This window comes from Triturus cristatus, chromosome 7, assembly GCF_964204655.1.
Source record: "Triturus cristatus chromosome 7, aTriCri1.1, whole genome shotgun sequence".
Lineage (NCBI taxonomy): Eukaryota > Metazoa > Chordata > Amphibia > Caudata > Salamandridae > Triturus > Triturus cristatus.
Genome location: NC_140590.1, coordinates 875,595,910 through 875,614,044, shown reverse-complemented (window position 1 = coordinate 875,614,044; position 18,135 = coordinate 875,595,910). Strand labels below are relative to the sequence as shown.

The 18,135-nt window shown below is 40.9% G+C and overlaps 1 protein-coding gene across 1 annotated transcript in view; it reads right to left on the bottom strand.

The window, feature by feature from the left end:
• Positions 1 to 279: 279 nt before the first annotated feature.
• Positions 280 to 18,135, bottom strand: part of LOC146810798 (gamma-aminobutyric acid receptor subunit alpha-1) — a 419,681-nt gene continuing 401,825 nt past the window's right edge. The window contains exons 9-10 of the mRNA XM_085617828.1: positions 13,659 to 13,861; positions 280 to 9,838 (exon numbers count right to left, since the gene is read on the bottom strand). Coding sequence (XP_085473954.1) covers positions 9,533 to 9,838; positions 13,659 to 13,861 — 509 coding nt within the window. The 3' untranslated portion in view covers positions 280 to 9,532. The remainder of the gene's footprint in view (positions 9,839 to 13,658; positions 13,862 to 18,135) is intronic.

Here is an 18,135-nt window from a genome sequence, read left to right as displayed (position 1 = left end):
TCCCAGTATTACAGTGTCACGACATCGATCTGACATTTTTTTCAACCCCTGAGTGGCTTGGGTCTTCCTATCTTGGAGTGGCTTTGGCTTGAATTCAGGGCTATTGGGGAGTATGACACATTTTTTATGAATAGCTATCGCCCTTTTTACAACAAGCTCTTGCAAGTTTGGCAGATAGACATTGTGACTTCTAGTTGATACTATTCTTGCCCTGAGGAAGTTCCCAATATGGGAACGAAGCGCATTGGCTGAATTGATCAAAAATCTAATGCTTTTAAGAAAAATATTTCCAAATAAAGGAGTTAATTTTCAACCTACATTGGCCTGTTGGACTTTGTGAACTGCGCACCCCCACTTGTTACAATTGTCTTTTGATCTGGAGCACAGTGACGCCACTCAACAGCTGGCATAGGGGTTGGTTGCACAGCATCTTCACAAGTAGGAACTGGTACGAGATGCGGCATAGAAGGGCCGCCGTTGCTGTTTGTTTGGTTTTTCAGTTTAGAAACCATATCAAATCAGTATTTGGAAGGGGCATGTTTAGTATATCCCTCCCAAATACAGATTCCTTATGGGAGGTATTATTGTTTTATAACCAAAATCTATTCACAAATCATTGATATCTTGCCGGGTACCGAAAGGTAGTGCTGACCTATTCCCAAACAGGAAATGGCCTCCAAGAGACCCCTTACTCTTTGTGAATGGTCAAGAAAACATGTTTCATAAGTACTGCCTACTCGTAAAAACGTTTTAAAAACCTTTATTAATTTTTTTTGAAACACAGCCTATTTTTGTTAAAGTAAAACAACCTGTATTTAAAACAATGATTACTTTATTTAAAAGCAATCAAGGACATGGTAGTCTTTGGACCCAAGCAGGCCCCAATCCATGTGATGGCAACAAAACTTAATGGGTTGCAATTTACGACCTACTTCATTAACATGGCTGAGGTACGTCGGATTCTGACCAACAATGATTGGGATTTTTAAGAACCAAAAAATTAGTATATAGGGTGGCTCTTAAAAATCTTTACTGGTCACAAGAATATTGATTGCAGTAAATAGTACATATGTCCCAATATTACTATACAACAGTAGCAATGTCTGAAAATTAACCTTGTAAAACTCACTGGTCCCAAAAAGGAACCAAATTAAATGAAGATAATAAGCAGATAAGCAAAGATAGAAACCACACATCATCAAATCTTGCAGGGGAACCAGCTACCCAAGTAACCTCATTTACCCTTCCCCCACATCAGCAACATACTACTTATTCATGTACTGCTAACAAACACTGGAATTCAATAATATTTGAAAACCTTTAATTTCAACAGGCGACCTAAGGTCTCCTCCACAGGAGTGCCAACCAGCTCTTTTTTATCCCCATGAACTTCCTATTCTTGTTTTATGTCTCTGGGCAGAGATGCTGGAGCAAAATAGTGTATTGTGTCTGCCCCCGATGTCTAGTACACAATACCCTAGAGGTTGGCGTCTCTCTCACTAATGGACTTTGTCTAGAAAACACCTCCATAGCCGACACAATGACAATTGATGAATGTTTTATATACTTAGATCTCACAGTCATGTCAGGGTTGAGATAATTTCCCAGCAGAGGCACTTCCTCTTTGGAAAGTGACACAGGTATGTCCACCAACATGGCATTTCAGCTAGAGTGGGCAAAATCTAGAGACAGAGAACAAGGGTGCAAAGGATCTGTAGCTATCCCTAACTTGCGTTCCTGGTTTTTCATGGTTTTAGTGTGCCTAACCAGCATATGACCAATTATAGATGGTCATCATGGGATGATTTCATAGAGAAATTAATCAACATTGATACATAGTAGGCTGACCAGATGTTTACCAAGGTGAACACTGCTAAGCTATTGTTCTCATTTGGGAAGATATGTGCAGGTCTTAGCTGAAAATGCATGCTTGATAATGTAGTCACCTAGTGTACTTGAGAAGCAGTATTTAGAAAAGATTAGGTCAAGCAACTTAAAACATTTTGCGTATTTTATAGACCAGGACAGTGTAAAATAAGAATGGTCTTCAGCTTGGAGATTTAAATCTTCAACAAAGTTGTTTGGTCATAATTTAAATATATTTTTTAACCAAGCATGGATTTCCACCTGAAATTGGTACTGGTAGGTGATTGTGTTGTTTTCAGTTTCGTTCAGCTTGTACCAGAGATGTGAAAGAATTTCACACAATGTGATTAGCTCAACCAGCACATTAATATTACATCTAATAATCTTTCTTGACACCTTCATTTCTTTCCACAATTGTCTCAATTGTCATTCTCCTTTTTATCTTATTTTTACACAATTTTATTTCTGAACATATACTTGTTGAAGTAAAAGTAAAGGAGTTTTAAGTCTGTCCATTTTCTAACTTTCAATTACTTCCAAAATTGATAAATATTTACATTTTTATATTCACAGCAACAGTTGACTGTGGGTCGGTCAATGGTTTACTGCCAAATACATTACAGTTGCCTGAATGGCCTTACCTTGACGAAACGAATGAGGAATAAGTGTGTAAATTAATTAAATGAAGTGTAATATGACTAATAATGAAGAATTAAACTCATGCAATTTAAGGAAAGTAATGACTTGCTTTGTTTGATCAAATAATCAGCAAAAAAGGATGCTATGGCAATGTTACAGTTTTTATTGAAATTGTACTAAAATACCTTCGAAAGTAGCACCTCACCTATTTACACTAACAATTTTACCTTTCAAAGGTACATTGCAAAGTATGCCAAGAAGGCCACTGTAGACCTTAAACCAAATGTGTGACTTTCATGTGATCTTGTGATATGTTTGGGAGCTTCTAAAATCACTTGCTGATAATTTATTACCAGGTACCCTTTAGAGAGGTTCAGGTCCAAATACTAACTAATATCAAACAGATTATTTTTTTAACTTACTTTAATTCATATTGTGCTTTTTATGTTCAGATGTATTCACAAAAGCTTCTATAATTGTCCTGGTAATGTGACTTGTATCGAGTCAACTAAAGAAGGTATGCAAACAAGAGAGCAATGTTCTCAAACAAATCTTCAGGACACCCAAAGAGATTGATATACAGACAAGCAAGCACATGCAATGATGCAAACAACAGAAAACTATAAAGGCCTTTAAACATGCACATATTTATAGGGACATAAAATGTTGCAACAGTGCTATGAAATATGCCTTTTCACTCAAAATCATGACTGCGCATTCTAGTAAAGGTTATTATAGTGCATGTTTTACATATGTATTTGAAGTGCTTCAATGCTTTTTTGTTATACCAGGTGCCTTGAAGTCATTTTCCTATCCACACAGAAGCGATATGAGCAAAACCAGCCAGTCATAGAGTAGTTTTTGCTAAGATATTTCTGTTTTCCTGTGACCAACGTTCTTCCTTTCTATATGGTGGAAGATGAGATATTAAAGAAGTTATAGTATATAATAGAAATATCAAATCTCTAAAGACCCTTTTTGATGTGTGCACTGGATATTCAATATTCTCGGAAACTTAATACCACAAATAGAAGATCCATTTTTTTGCTTGTTAATTCCTTGTAATAGAAAATATTTAAATTCAGCTTCTCATTTTATAATCTCCTTCAGTTGCAGATCATTCTTCCATGGACTACCAATCATGCCATGGAGAAATAGCTTTAATTTTCTGTCCTTATCTTACATTATTACTCTCTTATATCAATGCCCACAGTCCTCAGACCCTTTTCCACCTGTAAATAGTCATACGATCCTTGAGCTTTTTTAATTTCCTTGACTTCTGTAATTTCCATTCCTTGCTGAATAATATAAGAGAAGAGAGAGCAATTACTAATATGAACACTGTGCATGATGCTGAAGGAATTTTTTTTTTGCTCTGTAGAAAGCCATACCCTTGACATGAAAGCCTTAGAGAACAGATCTTGTTTTAGTCACATGGCAACTTCTCTTGGATGTGGTCCACCAAATTTAGGTTTGAGTGAGTTAGTGATGGAGCGAGTGAGCACATTAATTAGGTTCACTGTAAAGTAGAACCCACACAGAACATTCCCTTATGTGCCTAACAAGTTGTGGGTAATCATTAAACATTCTAAATGACGAAAGTCCCAACCATACCTGCAGACAGCGTGCTGCAGTCTAGAATTATGTATTTCAAATATGGCGTGGAGAGGATAAACTTTGACTGATAGATGTTTGCATTCAGCTAGAGTGTTTTACCTTTTATTCTCCTGAGATGCTAAGGACTACTTTAGGATTTCCGTTTGCAGACACATTTCCCTAGAGACAGCAATGATTTGAATGCTATGGTTTAAAGATACCTTGAAGGCTCGAGGGAAAAGCCCTGGGAAATGACCTTCTGTCCATTAACCGCATTTCATTTTCCAAGTCATAATAATATTAATAGCTCACTATTCTGGTAAGGTTACCTTACACCAGATAGCAAACGCACAATAGAGGTAAGGGATGCCTCTGAGGGAAGGCAAAGCAAGTTGAAAGGTAACATACTTAAGCCCTGAAAGAAAATAGTTGTTATTCAAAAGGAAAAGTGGCACATATATCTTTTAGATTATGTTTGCCGCTTGCTTCACAAGGGACCGAGTAAACACCCTTTGGTAATGCAGATTTTGCATATGTTTTTTCATCAGGTACAAATTGGTATTGCACTATTTCTGTGGCTTATGCAGCATGACCCACAGCAAAATTATTTCTTATTTGAAAAATGTATTTCATTTTCTCTGTTCTTTAATACAGAAACAGATGCAAACAATCCTTAGCCATTGTGCAGTATGGTTTAGATAACTCTTCTCTAATGTGAAATGGCAGAAAAGGGATGCAAGAAATTTCAAAATGTGTTGTCCAGTGGCCGATTTTGTAGAATATTTTCAGAGGGCCTAGGACAGAGTACACTGGAAACAATCAAAGAGAGATATGGAATGAACACCAATGTGCAGAGTGAGAGAACTAAATATGGCAAGAAGCAGGTGAAGACAGTGAAGAAATAAGGCATGCTTCCAGTGCTTCAACTTATGCTAGGCATACATGATAAGGAGATAAATCTTTACTAATCTTTAGTAGCAGGGACTCCATTTATAATGTTACCAAAAAGTTAGACTTGCTGCATCTCTCTGCTTCTCTACTCGATTCCCATCACAATAGGAACATAGGGCCTGATTACAATGTCGGTCAGAAATCAAACCAACTGACTCCTTGTTGGATCGGTTCGGACTGAATAGTGTTCGGAGAATCAGACCGATTACGATGCTCTCCCATTGACTTCAAAGGGAGCCTGTGTACCGACTGACAACACAGGCTCCCATTGAAAAAAGGGTGGTTGTGGAAAACCCTGCACCCGGTGCCTACCACACTGTGCATGGTTTTAAAGAGGGGTCCCAAAGGTACCCCCTCAGCCCCTAACCGGACACATCAGGATGAAGGGGGAACCTGCTACGGGCCCCAAAGTCAGTTTCCAACAGCCTTTTGGTGTCGGACAGACTGAGTCAGAAAGGCTGTCCGCATCTAACATCATAATCCATCGGTCAGATATGCTGTCCGTAGAGCTGTATGATTCGTCTTTGACTGACTCAGAGTTTCTGAATGCCGGTCGGAAGCAATTCGGACTGAACTAATGGTTTGCTTTCCGACAGCAAACATCGTAATCAGTTGGTCAGAAATGTTTCCAACTGAGGGCCCGACTACGATGCGGTTAGGAAATTTTACCGACTGAATTGATTTGAAAATGGTTTCTGACCCACTCAGATCGGGAGAGTCTGACCGACGGAGTACGATACATCCAGATGCTTCCAGATATGATTTGGTTGGACTGCTATTGACTTCAACGGGAGCCTATGTTCCTAACCGCATCGTAATTGGGCCCTCGGTCGGGAAGACACATTCCTGATCCGATTCGGAAGGAGCAAATGCCGTCAGGAGGCATTCCTTACCGCATCGTAATCGGGCCCTAGGTCGGAAACATAGGTTCCGACACGGTTTAGGGGAATTCGACTGCCGCTCGGAGCCTTGCCGACCGACATCGTAATCAGGCTCATAATGTAAATCTAATCACTTATAACGTTCTCCCAATATTTCACCAACCCAACAGATTAGTAGGTATACCCCTTGTTCACATATACACTCTCCCAGCCCAGGTGACAACACACATCCAGGTGCAAGTTATCGAAATCCATCACATAGAAGGAGAGGGCATTTTTAACCCTATTTATTCTTGGGATCTATGCTGGTGGATACCACGCCCATTATGCAGAAGTTAAAAAGTGAAAGGGGAAAAAAACGTTATATAAATTTCATACGATATTTAAAATATGTATTTTTGTCTAATGTGAGCCAAGGGAAACTGTGATGTGGCTGAAAATTAATTGTATCGTTGCTAGCCGTTTTTGACAATTTGAGATGGTAGAATCAATAGACATGTACCATTACAGGAAAGTTCACCATGCTTATTGATGAAGCTGTCACACAATTAATTAAAGAATAGCAAAACGCCATTGTTGTGAGCAGACTGTCAAAATGGATGGCCAATCTCTACTGCTCCAGAACCAAAGAGGTGAGCAGCCTTATGTGCAATTAAACTTTGAAATAACCAGGCAGCCCTTAAACAAGCCCAGATGATGAAGACACTCTGCTGTGATATTTCAGAAAATAGCTATACATACAGCTCCCATTGAGGATGCATTATTCCCAGCTGTAATGTCAGACTATCATTAAAATTCACATGTGTTGGGTAATGAGAACTGGAGATAAGATGTGTGTCCCAGTGTGCCACACAATGAAGTGTTGGGTCCATCCAATAATGTCTGATGAAATTCTGGTGCAAATTATGTACACTCTCAATTTTAAGGTATTATTGAGAAACAATATGTATTTTAGCTACCAAACTTTTTGCAATTGTTTGTGGCAGATAGAAAAATGTCCTTAGATCTGCTATTTGCAGATACCAAAACTCTCATATTTGGGCATGTACCTCTTCTGTAAAACTGTTAAAGGCTTTCAAAGACCTTTCCTCTCATAGAGCTACTTGTTTCTTGTGTCCTGGTAAGTTATTTTTGCAATAATCATATAGACCTACCCTATTAAATTAGGCTGATATGCCTTCAAGTAGGCCAGGTTGAGAGCAACAGGGTGCTTTTTACCTGAAGGATGTAGTTGCAGTTCTCACTGTCATAGCACATGATATATATCTCATCAGATTGCACAGTCTTTCAAAAAGAGTACACGATGAGTAGTTTTTACTAGGTTGCATTGTCCTAGAAGGGATGTCTTCCTCCCACTGCTTCATTGAAAATTGTCTGCTTAGTTATGTCCAACTCCGAGGGCAGAATATTTGAAGCTTAAGCAATAACTTTCGCAACACGTGGCCCTTTACAGTGACACTGTCCTCCTGCTGTTAAAACACAAGTTCCTTCAAGTCAAACTGGGACTATATTTTGAGAACAATGAAGGTATGTGCACTTATGTCGTTGTGAAACAGATCGGATTAGTCATTTATAATAATTTGAAGACCTCTGGAAGAGTGCCTGCTTCTACAGACTCCACTACCTGTGTCACAAACTCTGTTTTGGGGGTGGGTGGAAGGGGGACACGCAAGATGCCCATTTTGTCTGCCACTGGCAACATGACTTCAAGAACTTCAATCCACCAAAATCCTAGAAGTGGCAGAAGTGAAATCAAACACACTTTAAATGCTCATGACATAAAATGGTTGCTCCATTACCAATGCTTATCCCTGAACAACCACCTATTGGCTGCTGAGGGGCTAAGGTAAGGTAAGGGAGAGGAGTGGAAGCTATGTAAGGCAAATATGGATCTTAAAAACCTACTTACTTTCTGTACAAGCTCTTCTCTTCATAAACCCTGATACCGGGGATATCTAAGGACAAGCTAGGGGAAACAGATGGGACCCAAGGCTGCCCATACCGAAGTCCTTGAAAGAAGTATTGTGTTTGGTGCTCTATGCAACACTGTTCTTTGGTTTTGGTAACGGGCACATCTTGTCACTGGTTAACTGACTGTGAGTGCATGATTATTTCTTTAATGCCTACTGACTGGGTGCAGCAATTAATGACAGTGCACCACAAGAGACCAGAGGCAAACTGAATCTTGAACCCAAAAAAAGGGGGAAAAGGATCTCTGTTTCAAGATAACTGCATTTTTGTCTGTAGTGATAACACTATTAATTTTACTTTGCTCTCCTATTTCGATGTATAATACTACTTTGATTAAATCCCACAGGGTTAATATAGGAAAGCAAAACGCATTTGATGCATGCAAAAAATTGCAATGTGTTCTACAGATCGACACGCTAGGCTTTTAGTCTTTCTCAAATCGTTCTAACACGTTTCCATTAAAAGATAAGTTAGAAAAATCCAACATGTTCTTCAAAGCAGATTCGATTGGGTCGTTATAGAGCTCATCCACAGGTAAGGGTTCATTATTTGTGATTGAACTCTAACAAGTGCTTTAGTTATGGGAATCTTAGACACCTTTCCAACCATTCTGTGCCTTTGCAAAAGAAATGTGCATAATTTAGCGATATGTGCACGATTCTCAAAATGCTTGACACAGCAGTGATTGGACGGGGCACCACTTATGCAACAGATGAAAGTGCTAAGAGTTTTCGGTAAAAAAATAGATAAGAATTTTTCATGTTCATGAATTTTTCATGTTCTCCAATGAAACCCTAAGCATCTGAAGCAATTTTGTAGGAAATTATACAATGCGGACATGTTCTTGAGGGAAATATAGGTTTTTGCAACATTTTCGGCAGGAGATGCACGGATTTGAACATTTGCACCTCTCTCCTGAAACCCATTCTGCAAACAAGTCAAACACACGCGCCCTTCCTGGAGCTGATTCCTCACACAACTACCTAATATTGTATCATTTTGCTTACTCTGGAATTAAAAAATACCTATCCACATACTGTACCTGAAGTTCTAGACCGGTTTGTAATCTACATTTTTTTGTTATTCGATCGCATATCTACACTGTTAAAAATAAAATGCCATCAGTCCTTTGTGGGATTGAGGGGCCTTGTGCCCACATTTTTGTGACATTGGACGCAGGGGAAATGTATCAATGTCACAAATCATTTCCTGTAACTGAGTAGACACACATTCTTAGAGAGAAACTCTGCTTCGTGAGAAGTAGGAAACGTAGACTGTTGCTCGAGGCCTGCGCTGCTGCACATCGATATCAACTCACTTTTTTGTGTTGGCTCATTCGACAACCGTAGTGGCTGCAAGTGAGTATTCAAAGTACTCAGTTTCTACTTTAGAAGCATTGTCTTTCTCTGTTTAAGAATCAGGGTTCCCGTGCACGCAACGAAAGATAACACTGTGGTAACTGCAAGTGCAAAAAACTTTTCTTTGATTTTCCTCAGATTTTGTTGGGAACAGGAAGCCATCAATTTCTTTGAGACAGAGGCAATGCTGCAAAATTGGAGTACTCGGCCAGGAATTGAAAGCGATTCCCAGCGCCATGGAACAGAAACAAAATGTCAGAGCGGGACAGTCTATTGAGGAGGAATCATGGCTTTGAGGCCTGGATCTCGATTCAAGTATGTTGCCCAGTAGACCAAGTTGAAAGTGCCAAAAAGCAAGGGGAACGCTATTCTGGACAGTCGATCAATTTTGCTGACGCTGTTGAAGGTTTTCTTCGGCTCCGCTGGTTTTGGCTTGGGTTCGAGGGCCGGCTCAATAGCAGCACTTTTAGCAATGGTCGCCAACCCTTGGTCCCTGGCAATGTTAGGGTTGTAGCTCTGCGTTGCTGCCGCATATGTATTGTTTCTTTTCATAAGAGGGTCCTTCACTTTCTTTGGCTGCAGCAACAGAAATTGGATAAAGTTATTATATGTTTCCATTATTGTCCTAACATTGTCATTTATAATGTCTAGACAGACGAAACAAAAATACCATCGACTTCAGCGAGCACATCCAAGCCAGTTATCTGCACACCAATAAAACCACTGTAAAATGATGACAGGGCTATAAGTGATATTTGTGGTGGAAAATAATAATACTGAAATTGTGGACTAGCTCTGAACTTGCCCATTCTTTAAACTCACTCTAATCTTATTCCTCATAAGGCCCTCGACTCCATTTTGGAAAAGGCAGCTTAGTGATTTATACCTGTTTGGTTACTCATGTGGGACCTATACACCACACTACCTTTTAGTGTCTAACCCTTAGCACATACTGATTCTATAGTAACGTCTAAAGAGAGGCAAAGGACAGCTTGGACAATAATAGCCCCAGATGTGTTGTGCGTTTATTGAAAACATCTGTTTTTCATTATGAACAGTGGTTCATAGCCTCCCCCCCATGTCAAATAGTTGTTCCTTCCCACAGTCCAGCTATTTTACAGATACCAGCATCTCCAGCAAATATGGTCTTTATACAATGACTTAAGTAGTGGCAATGGGGATCCCCATATCACTGACTCATATTCTCAAACCAATGTTACAGCCCATCAGTGTAAAAAATATATCCCATTGACAATGTATTATCACTTCATCTTTTATTACATGTCAATTTACAGTAATGCTTTTGTTATCTTAGCAGCTCAATTAAATACAGGCACATCTGAAAGATGGTTTGAATTGTATATGGTAGGACTGTGAGAATGAGTTTATTGAGCTGGTAGAATAACACAGCATATATATTCCCCCTCAGTCTACACAGTGAGAGCAGAAATACACCCTGTGTGTTTGCTAGGTTCAGGGTTGGCATCAATATCATTTGGGAAAATTAAATGGTACAAGACAGCAAACATTTCAACAGGCAAGTGTACACGTTTTTGTTAAAACTGAAAATATGAATTTGGGCTAGGAGGCATTTTTGCTCTTGTCTGTGAATCTTACTCTGAAAGATAAACTGGCTTGAGACCAATTAAATTGATCTAAATTATTTCAGAGAAAAACATATTGTATCACTATGCTCTTTCAGAAAGAAATATGGAAATGGATAGCAGTCAATTGTGATTTTATATGTGAGCACACAGTGCAGTTAGGGTTCTTGGGAAGGCACAGTGAGAAGGCTAATAACATTAACAATCAACACTCTATCTGCAGAATATACTGATAGATAACCAGATACTCACGATATGACCACAGAATATTGAGTGTATCCTGTCCCTTTGTCAATATGACTTGCACTTAAACAATAGAAGGCTTTGTGGTTACATGCAAAGCCATGTTTAATATTGACTGTATAATTCTGATAAGTCGGAGAGGTATTTGGAGGTATTGATAAGAAGTGGGACTTTGACTCCACTCTGCTTTGGTATAATAAGTGTCCTGACTAGCAGTTTGGGGGTCTCTAATACCTCTACAATAAACCTCGATAATTAGACAAATAGACTTGTGCCTGTATCAGAAACACACAAGAGAAAATATCCTTGGCAGGTACTAACTAAAATCAGAGAGTAGAGCAAATATATCAATGCTGGAGCCAAACTAAAATCTCAGTATGAGAAAAAAGTATTTTTAAAATGTATTTGCATCGAAGATTGTGGATCTTTTACCAGGATTTTCCCATTGGATGTGTGTGGTAAACAGTGCATATTAAGTTCATTGAAACAAAGAAGGGGTTTGAAAACGCATGGTCAAAGCTACAATATGGCAACACAGCAAAACATAATTACACTTTATTTTCTTAACATTTCAAAGTGATCATGAACCAAAGTCTCAATGCTTTGTGCCCAGCTGAGGGTGTAATTCAGGAGTCTACTGCGATTGGAGTAACACAGAGGCATTAGTCTAGTTACAACAGTTTAGGCCATGAAGAGATGGATGTTGAGTGATCCATTCTTTCAATTCACCTTCTTAGGAGACCACCAAATATCATCTAACAAGGCACTCTTGGTCCACAGCAGAGATATGTACAAGACCTCACACATGACCTGAATTTAGGAAGCATTTCATCTTCACTACAGGGTCAGAAGCCTACAGCTTCCCAGTTCTATGTGGAGTGCCACATAGACAGCAGCCTAGATATGGATATAAAGAATGACCTTTGTGTGACCCACCTCAGCCTTAATGAGTAACCTACAAAATGCAGGTACACAAAGGCACCCACATCAAGCTGAGGCTACTGGGCAGGACTGAAAAAGAAGGGGGAGGTAGAGGTGAAAAAAACAGAAGCCTCGGCCTCCAGAGGTTTCTTTTTTGTAATGGAGTAGAATGGTAAGAACCCAATGACGAAGCATGCCATCAAGGGGAAACCTGCTATTTACAGAAAACTGTCTGTTTTCTACTAAACTTAGAAGGGGAAAGATGGTCCCATTTAATGGACAGGCTCTTATTGGTTATTACATTGCTACTGGGCATGAGACAAACCAGCAAGTTTGCTTTTCTGACTCAGCTCGCCATGTTGTTGGTTTATGCCAGAACCCATGTCAAGCAACATCAGATCTTCCACTGCTTCCGGGAGAATTCGGACACACGCTCTTCTCCAAATTGGATAAAAGGATTGTCACTGGAGCATGGCCAATTTGCAGGGAAATCCTGAAGCTGAATGCTGCATGTTTTAAGTCTTTCAGGCACCAAACATAATTGTTTTCTAACTTGGACTCCATACATTGTATATTTCAGCGCCAGGAAGTTCCCCATGAAGCAGCAGGTGTGCTTTATAAATATAACTTCATTTATTCATACATTATCAGCAGCATGGCACTCTTACATCTCAACAGATTTAATTTGGGACAGTGGTAGGTTAACTTTCACACCAATATGAGCGCCCACATGGCTCCTGACTCCTCTTCCCATGGAGTTTCCTTTTCTATTGGCCGCCTTCGTCAAAGGAAGGTTAAACTGGACGTCAGCAAAAGTGGGCACCGCCACCCACTGCACTTGATGCCAAGTTTCTCTTGCTGATTCACCAAATATTTAAAAACTGTGCTATGCATGTTTGGATTGGAAACCGTGAATGTACCTAACCTTTGTTTCACTCTTAAAAGGAGCAGCCAGCTGAAGGCGCAGGTTGATGCAGGAGTGGACAGTGAGCGCCCAGACGTCATGACGTCCTGACGCTGCTCTTCTTGTCCCTCTGTTTCACCTCTTCAACTGCAACATGCGCCAAGGAAATCGAAGGTTATTGGTTTCACCGGAATAGAGGAGGCTTTACTGTGAGGCGGAGCAGATGCAGGAAATCCTAAGTGAAATGACTCTTGAACTGTTTCCTTCTTAGAAGGAAATGACCCCGGGAGCTCCTGTAAATGCATGCTGTGAGGGCAAAGTCGTAAAACAGCAACAACCATTTGTAGTGGGGTTCTCCAAATATTGTTTTTAATTCTCTCTTCCTCCTCTTTCAGTTCACCAGTGCGCGGAGGAAATCATGTGGCTGATTGGTTGTGCTATAGAAATGGTAGCTTTCACAACTAAGCTGCACAGATGCCATGGCACACTGTGCAAAGCGCACGAAGCCCGACTGCCACTGAGCCATGTTGCCTAATTGCAAGACCCGGGGTTGTGGATAAGGAATTCATGAAATCAATGAAAGACTATGAGCAACAATTTAACACAAGAAACTAAACTATGGTAGGAGGTGGGAGACAAAAATATAACACAAAATATTCATGAGCCATTCATACCACCCATCATATTTTTACCACTCGAACTGACAAGTTTGTTTTTAGATTACCTTTTCAGGAACGACACTTTTGCCATCCCAGGCATAGCCTCGCTTTGTGAAGTAATTTACTGTGGCAAATTCAATCAGGGCTGAAAATACAAAGGCGTAGCACACTGCTATGAACCAGTCCATGGCGGTGGCGTAGGCTACCTTGGGGAGCGAATTTCTTGCGCTGATGCTCAGTGTTGTCATTGTGAGCACCGTTGTAACTCCTGCAATTCAGAACACAAAATAAGAGAAGCAACTGTAAAGGAGTTATTTCACTTATGCATAAATGTAGTTTGTCCAGGTTGTTCTGCAGTATGAAACTGGAGCCCCGACCAAACCTTGTTTCCTGCTGTAATCTCAGTGGTTAATCTATGCAAAGATATCTACCAGGCACATTTTTTTTATTTTTTTTTAGAGATTCACGCAAATAATACAATGGAAAATGCATTTCACTCAGATATCCACAAATCCACGAAAGAATATCCTTCGACAGACAGGTTAATTCTTAGACCTATCCTAAACATTTTACATTCAGTTATTTTGATCCCTAATGCCCGGCCAGTCTTAAGGAAACAATTTACATGTGTGTGGTTTAAGAGCTTCAATTGTGTATTCATTCTAACTATTGTGGAGGTGAAGTCATGTTGCTAGTTTGTTTGACATTTGAGAACTAACAGAAAGACCTTGGGGCATATTAACAAGGTCTGGCGCATCTCTGCAAATCAGCAGGAATGCGCCAGAACACTTGCGACAGGCAAAACCACCCGTGCGCCACCACTGATGCACCGCATTTACAATGCGACGCCCTGTGGTGCACGGATGGGCAGATGCGTGTTGCATCCCCCGTCGTAATGGCGGCGCATTGCTGGAGTTGTGTCGCAAGCGCAACGCGGCTCTAGCAAGGCTCGGGGGCCCCCTATGCCTAACATGCTGCGTCACTTCTTGCGCCTGCTTCAAGCAGGCGCAGGGTATTGACGCAGCATGGCCGTAAAAGTGACTCAGTGAAATCTTGTAGATTTCACTGCGTCACGTTTTCGAGGCGTACCTGCGAGGGAACGCCCACCCTGCGCCGTAACGCCCACATGAATCCTGACGCAGGTTTCATGGGGCGCAGGGCTTTACAACTTGATGCATCTCCCTAGATGCGTCACATTGTTAATAGGGCGCAACGTGGCGCAAAGTTTACGCCACCACTGCGTCACAGAAGTGATGCAACAGAGGCGCAAATGAGGCGCTTAAATCTGACCCCTTGTGTGTACATAAAGAAAGTAAAGTAAGTGAATGGGATTTTTTGTAGATGGTGCAGTTGTGGTTGCACGAGGCAATACAGAAAATTCGAAGGGCAAGAACAAAAACATCACAGCATCTGTTTCTGGACTTCTGCATAAGAAGGCGAATAATTAGATAAAATGGCGGCAGAAAGGATCTCAAACTCCGAGTGCCTGATTCCTGGGAGAAAAGCTGGTTTACAGGTTCTTCAACCTATTATGAGATTACCAGCACCCCCCCCCCAAAAAAAAAAACCGCATGAAAGGACAAATAAAATTACACTTGTTTTATTTCTCCTTCCTGCCGAGTCTTGGGGGCGGGACCTGGGGGGTTGATAGAACTGAGGGGAGTGGTAGTGAACTCCCTTCACTGCGCATGATGGTTTGGCAGGCTGTCTCAGGCCCCCAGTTTGTCTTGGAGCTCTAATTGAGGGTTCTCAGGCCAATCCTGAAGCTGCTCTCATTCTTGGAGCCTGCGCCTGAAGAAGAGAATCAGAGGGGCGCAATGCGTGACGTGGCCGGCAGAAGATCATTTAAAAAAAAAACAAATTAATATTTCTTATTTTGCCCCCTCCCTTTGCGACCCTTATGCCTCAATTTACCCCGTTACCCACCCGCCCTCCACTCATCCCAAACAGCAGCTGGTACTGGAGATTCATTTTTTTTTTTTTAATATTATTACAATTACAATGCTTAATGCTGACAACAATTTCATGGAACCCAATAACTCAGACATCAGCTTTGAGTTTCCAAGATGACATAATGAAATTATGCTTAAATATGCATCTAGTGTGGGCACTTTAATACCGTATATCATAGAAATACAACTGTATCACTTTTTGCAGTTTCCACCGATGCTTCATCCTAATGTCCCCTCATATTCTATTTCATTATTATGCTAGAATTCAAGTATTGCTGTCCCCTGGATATTCTCATTCTTTTCAGAGAGATGTCAAGTCATATTTTATCCCTAAACAAACGCACAACATTTCTTCAAGATTTACCTGTGCTCATCTCTATCATCTTATTCTGCAGACTCATGTTTTACTCTTACAAATGTAAGTACAAGATTATAGCTAGGCTGTAAAACAATCAAAATCAGAATTCCTCTTGCACAGCCAGTGCTGCCAAGGAATTTGCAATAGAATGCCTGACAGCTCGCGGGAATGTAATGGCAGAAAAAGCAGTCCTCCTAACCAATGACTACCTGAATCTATGACTTACCTACCTGCCTGATTCACTCCATCATAAATTTTGGCATTTACCTTGATACTCGATTTAGTCAAATGCCCCCATAACTCTAGGGTCAGCTCCTGCATATTTCAGCTCAATAGTCTAAAAATAGCCTGCTGTTCCCTCAAAAAGTCAGGATTAATAATGCACTTTGGGTTGTGAGCCCTGGTCAAGCAGCAAACACAAATTCTATTCAGGGAAAGGCACAAGAAACCACAAATGATCCTGTGCTCACCCACTGGTAGATTGGCACAGAGCAATCAGGCATAACTGTGTTAAGTATTTGGGCAAACTTCAAACAGTAAAACAGCAAAATCACCACACAAAAAGATTCCATACCAGGTTAGAAAAATTTTATAAAGACCAAAATTACAAAAATCCAATTGGTAAAACCAGATATATTACATTTTAACGTTTTTAGAGTAAATAGTGCCAAAAGGTGTAAAGTGTCAACTGTGGATATCTCATCGCGCCAGTCTCGGACAAAGTCATAAGTTCAGGCTTACCATGATGGATTGTGGGCTGGCTACAGGGACTCATTTAGGCCCACTAAGCAGAGTCCCTTAAATCCTGGTTTGCGTGGTTCTACATTGAAGATGCGTCGCACAGCTGATACGATGCTTTGTTTCCAAGATGCTCCGAGGTTGTATTGTGAGGTCCTGTTGCATTGTCATAGAGCATCCCAGCGATGAGGGCTTGTGATGCTAAGCCCGGAGTTTGGGATGCATTGTTCACTAGGGGCAATGTGTCGGTTCTAAGGAGCTGCAGAGCTGTGATGTCGAGTTTAGCATCATTGTTGAAGCAGCCATCAATGGAGGATGAAAGGGCCTGTGCTATAGATGCATCGCGCAGCAGCAGTTACAATGAGATGTTAGGCTGAAATGCAATGCAAGTCTTTTGCAGTGATTCCGATCTACCCTGTGCTGCAATGCACCAGTTCTCCTCGGGTTTGTGCCACACAGCAGAGGAGATGTGTCAGTTCCTCGGGATCCACAGAGGCTGGCAGAGTACCTTAGACCAACTTCGAAGGATCCAGGAATGGGGTGTCACCACTTGACAGGGAAGACTCACAGATAGCACAAAACTGACGCAGATGGAAGGTTATTAGAAGCCTGTTAAGTCCTTGAGGCTTCAATCAGGTGGTCAGCCAACTAGCCCTTGAAATTACTTTGGGCCCTGAGTTCAATTGATGCAGGTCAAGTCTTACTCATACAGGCAAGAGGGCAGCAGGGAGCAGGCCAGCACAGCGATGCAGCAGTTTATTCAGAGCCGTAGTCCAGCAGAGTGGCAGTCGTTGTAGCAGCACAGCAGTCCTTCTTCCTGGAAGAGTGTACACAGGTCCAGAAGTGTATTAAAGAGCTAGAGTCTGTGATCCTTCTTTTATACCTAGTTGTGCCTTTGAAGTGGGGAGAAGTATTCCGTTCCCTGGCTCCAGACTAACTACAGGGGGTATGCAGCCCTTTGTGTGGGGAGAGGACCTAGCATATTCAGGTGTAAATGGAGCTGGGCCTAGCCCCTCCCTCACATCCTTCCAGTGATGGCCCATCCAGTCACACCTAAGCTCCCATTGTTTGAGTATGTCTAGGAGAAATACACAAAGCACAACTGCCAACTACACCCTGTCATGTGACCAGAGACAGGCTGCTGGCACCAAATTGCTAAGGCAAGAAAATGCAAACTTTCTAAAAGTGGCATTTCCAGAATTGCAATTTAAAATCCGACTTCACCATAAGTTAGGATTTTAAATTAGGATTCCAGAGACACTAAACATGAGTTGCTGCTTCCCATTTGGAATTTACACTTATAACATGCAATAAGCCATCTCCAATGTTATCTTATATGGCAGATAGGCTGTGCTGTAGTGAAAAACAAATGTAAGAGTTTTTCAAAACCAGGCCATGTAAAACTTAAAAGTACATGTCCTACTTTTTAAATACACTACACAATGCCTTTGAGACTGTTCAGGGCCTACCTTAGGGATAACTTATATGTATTTA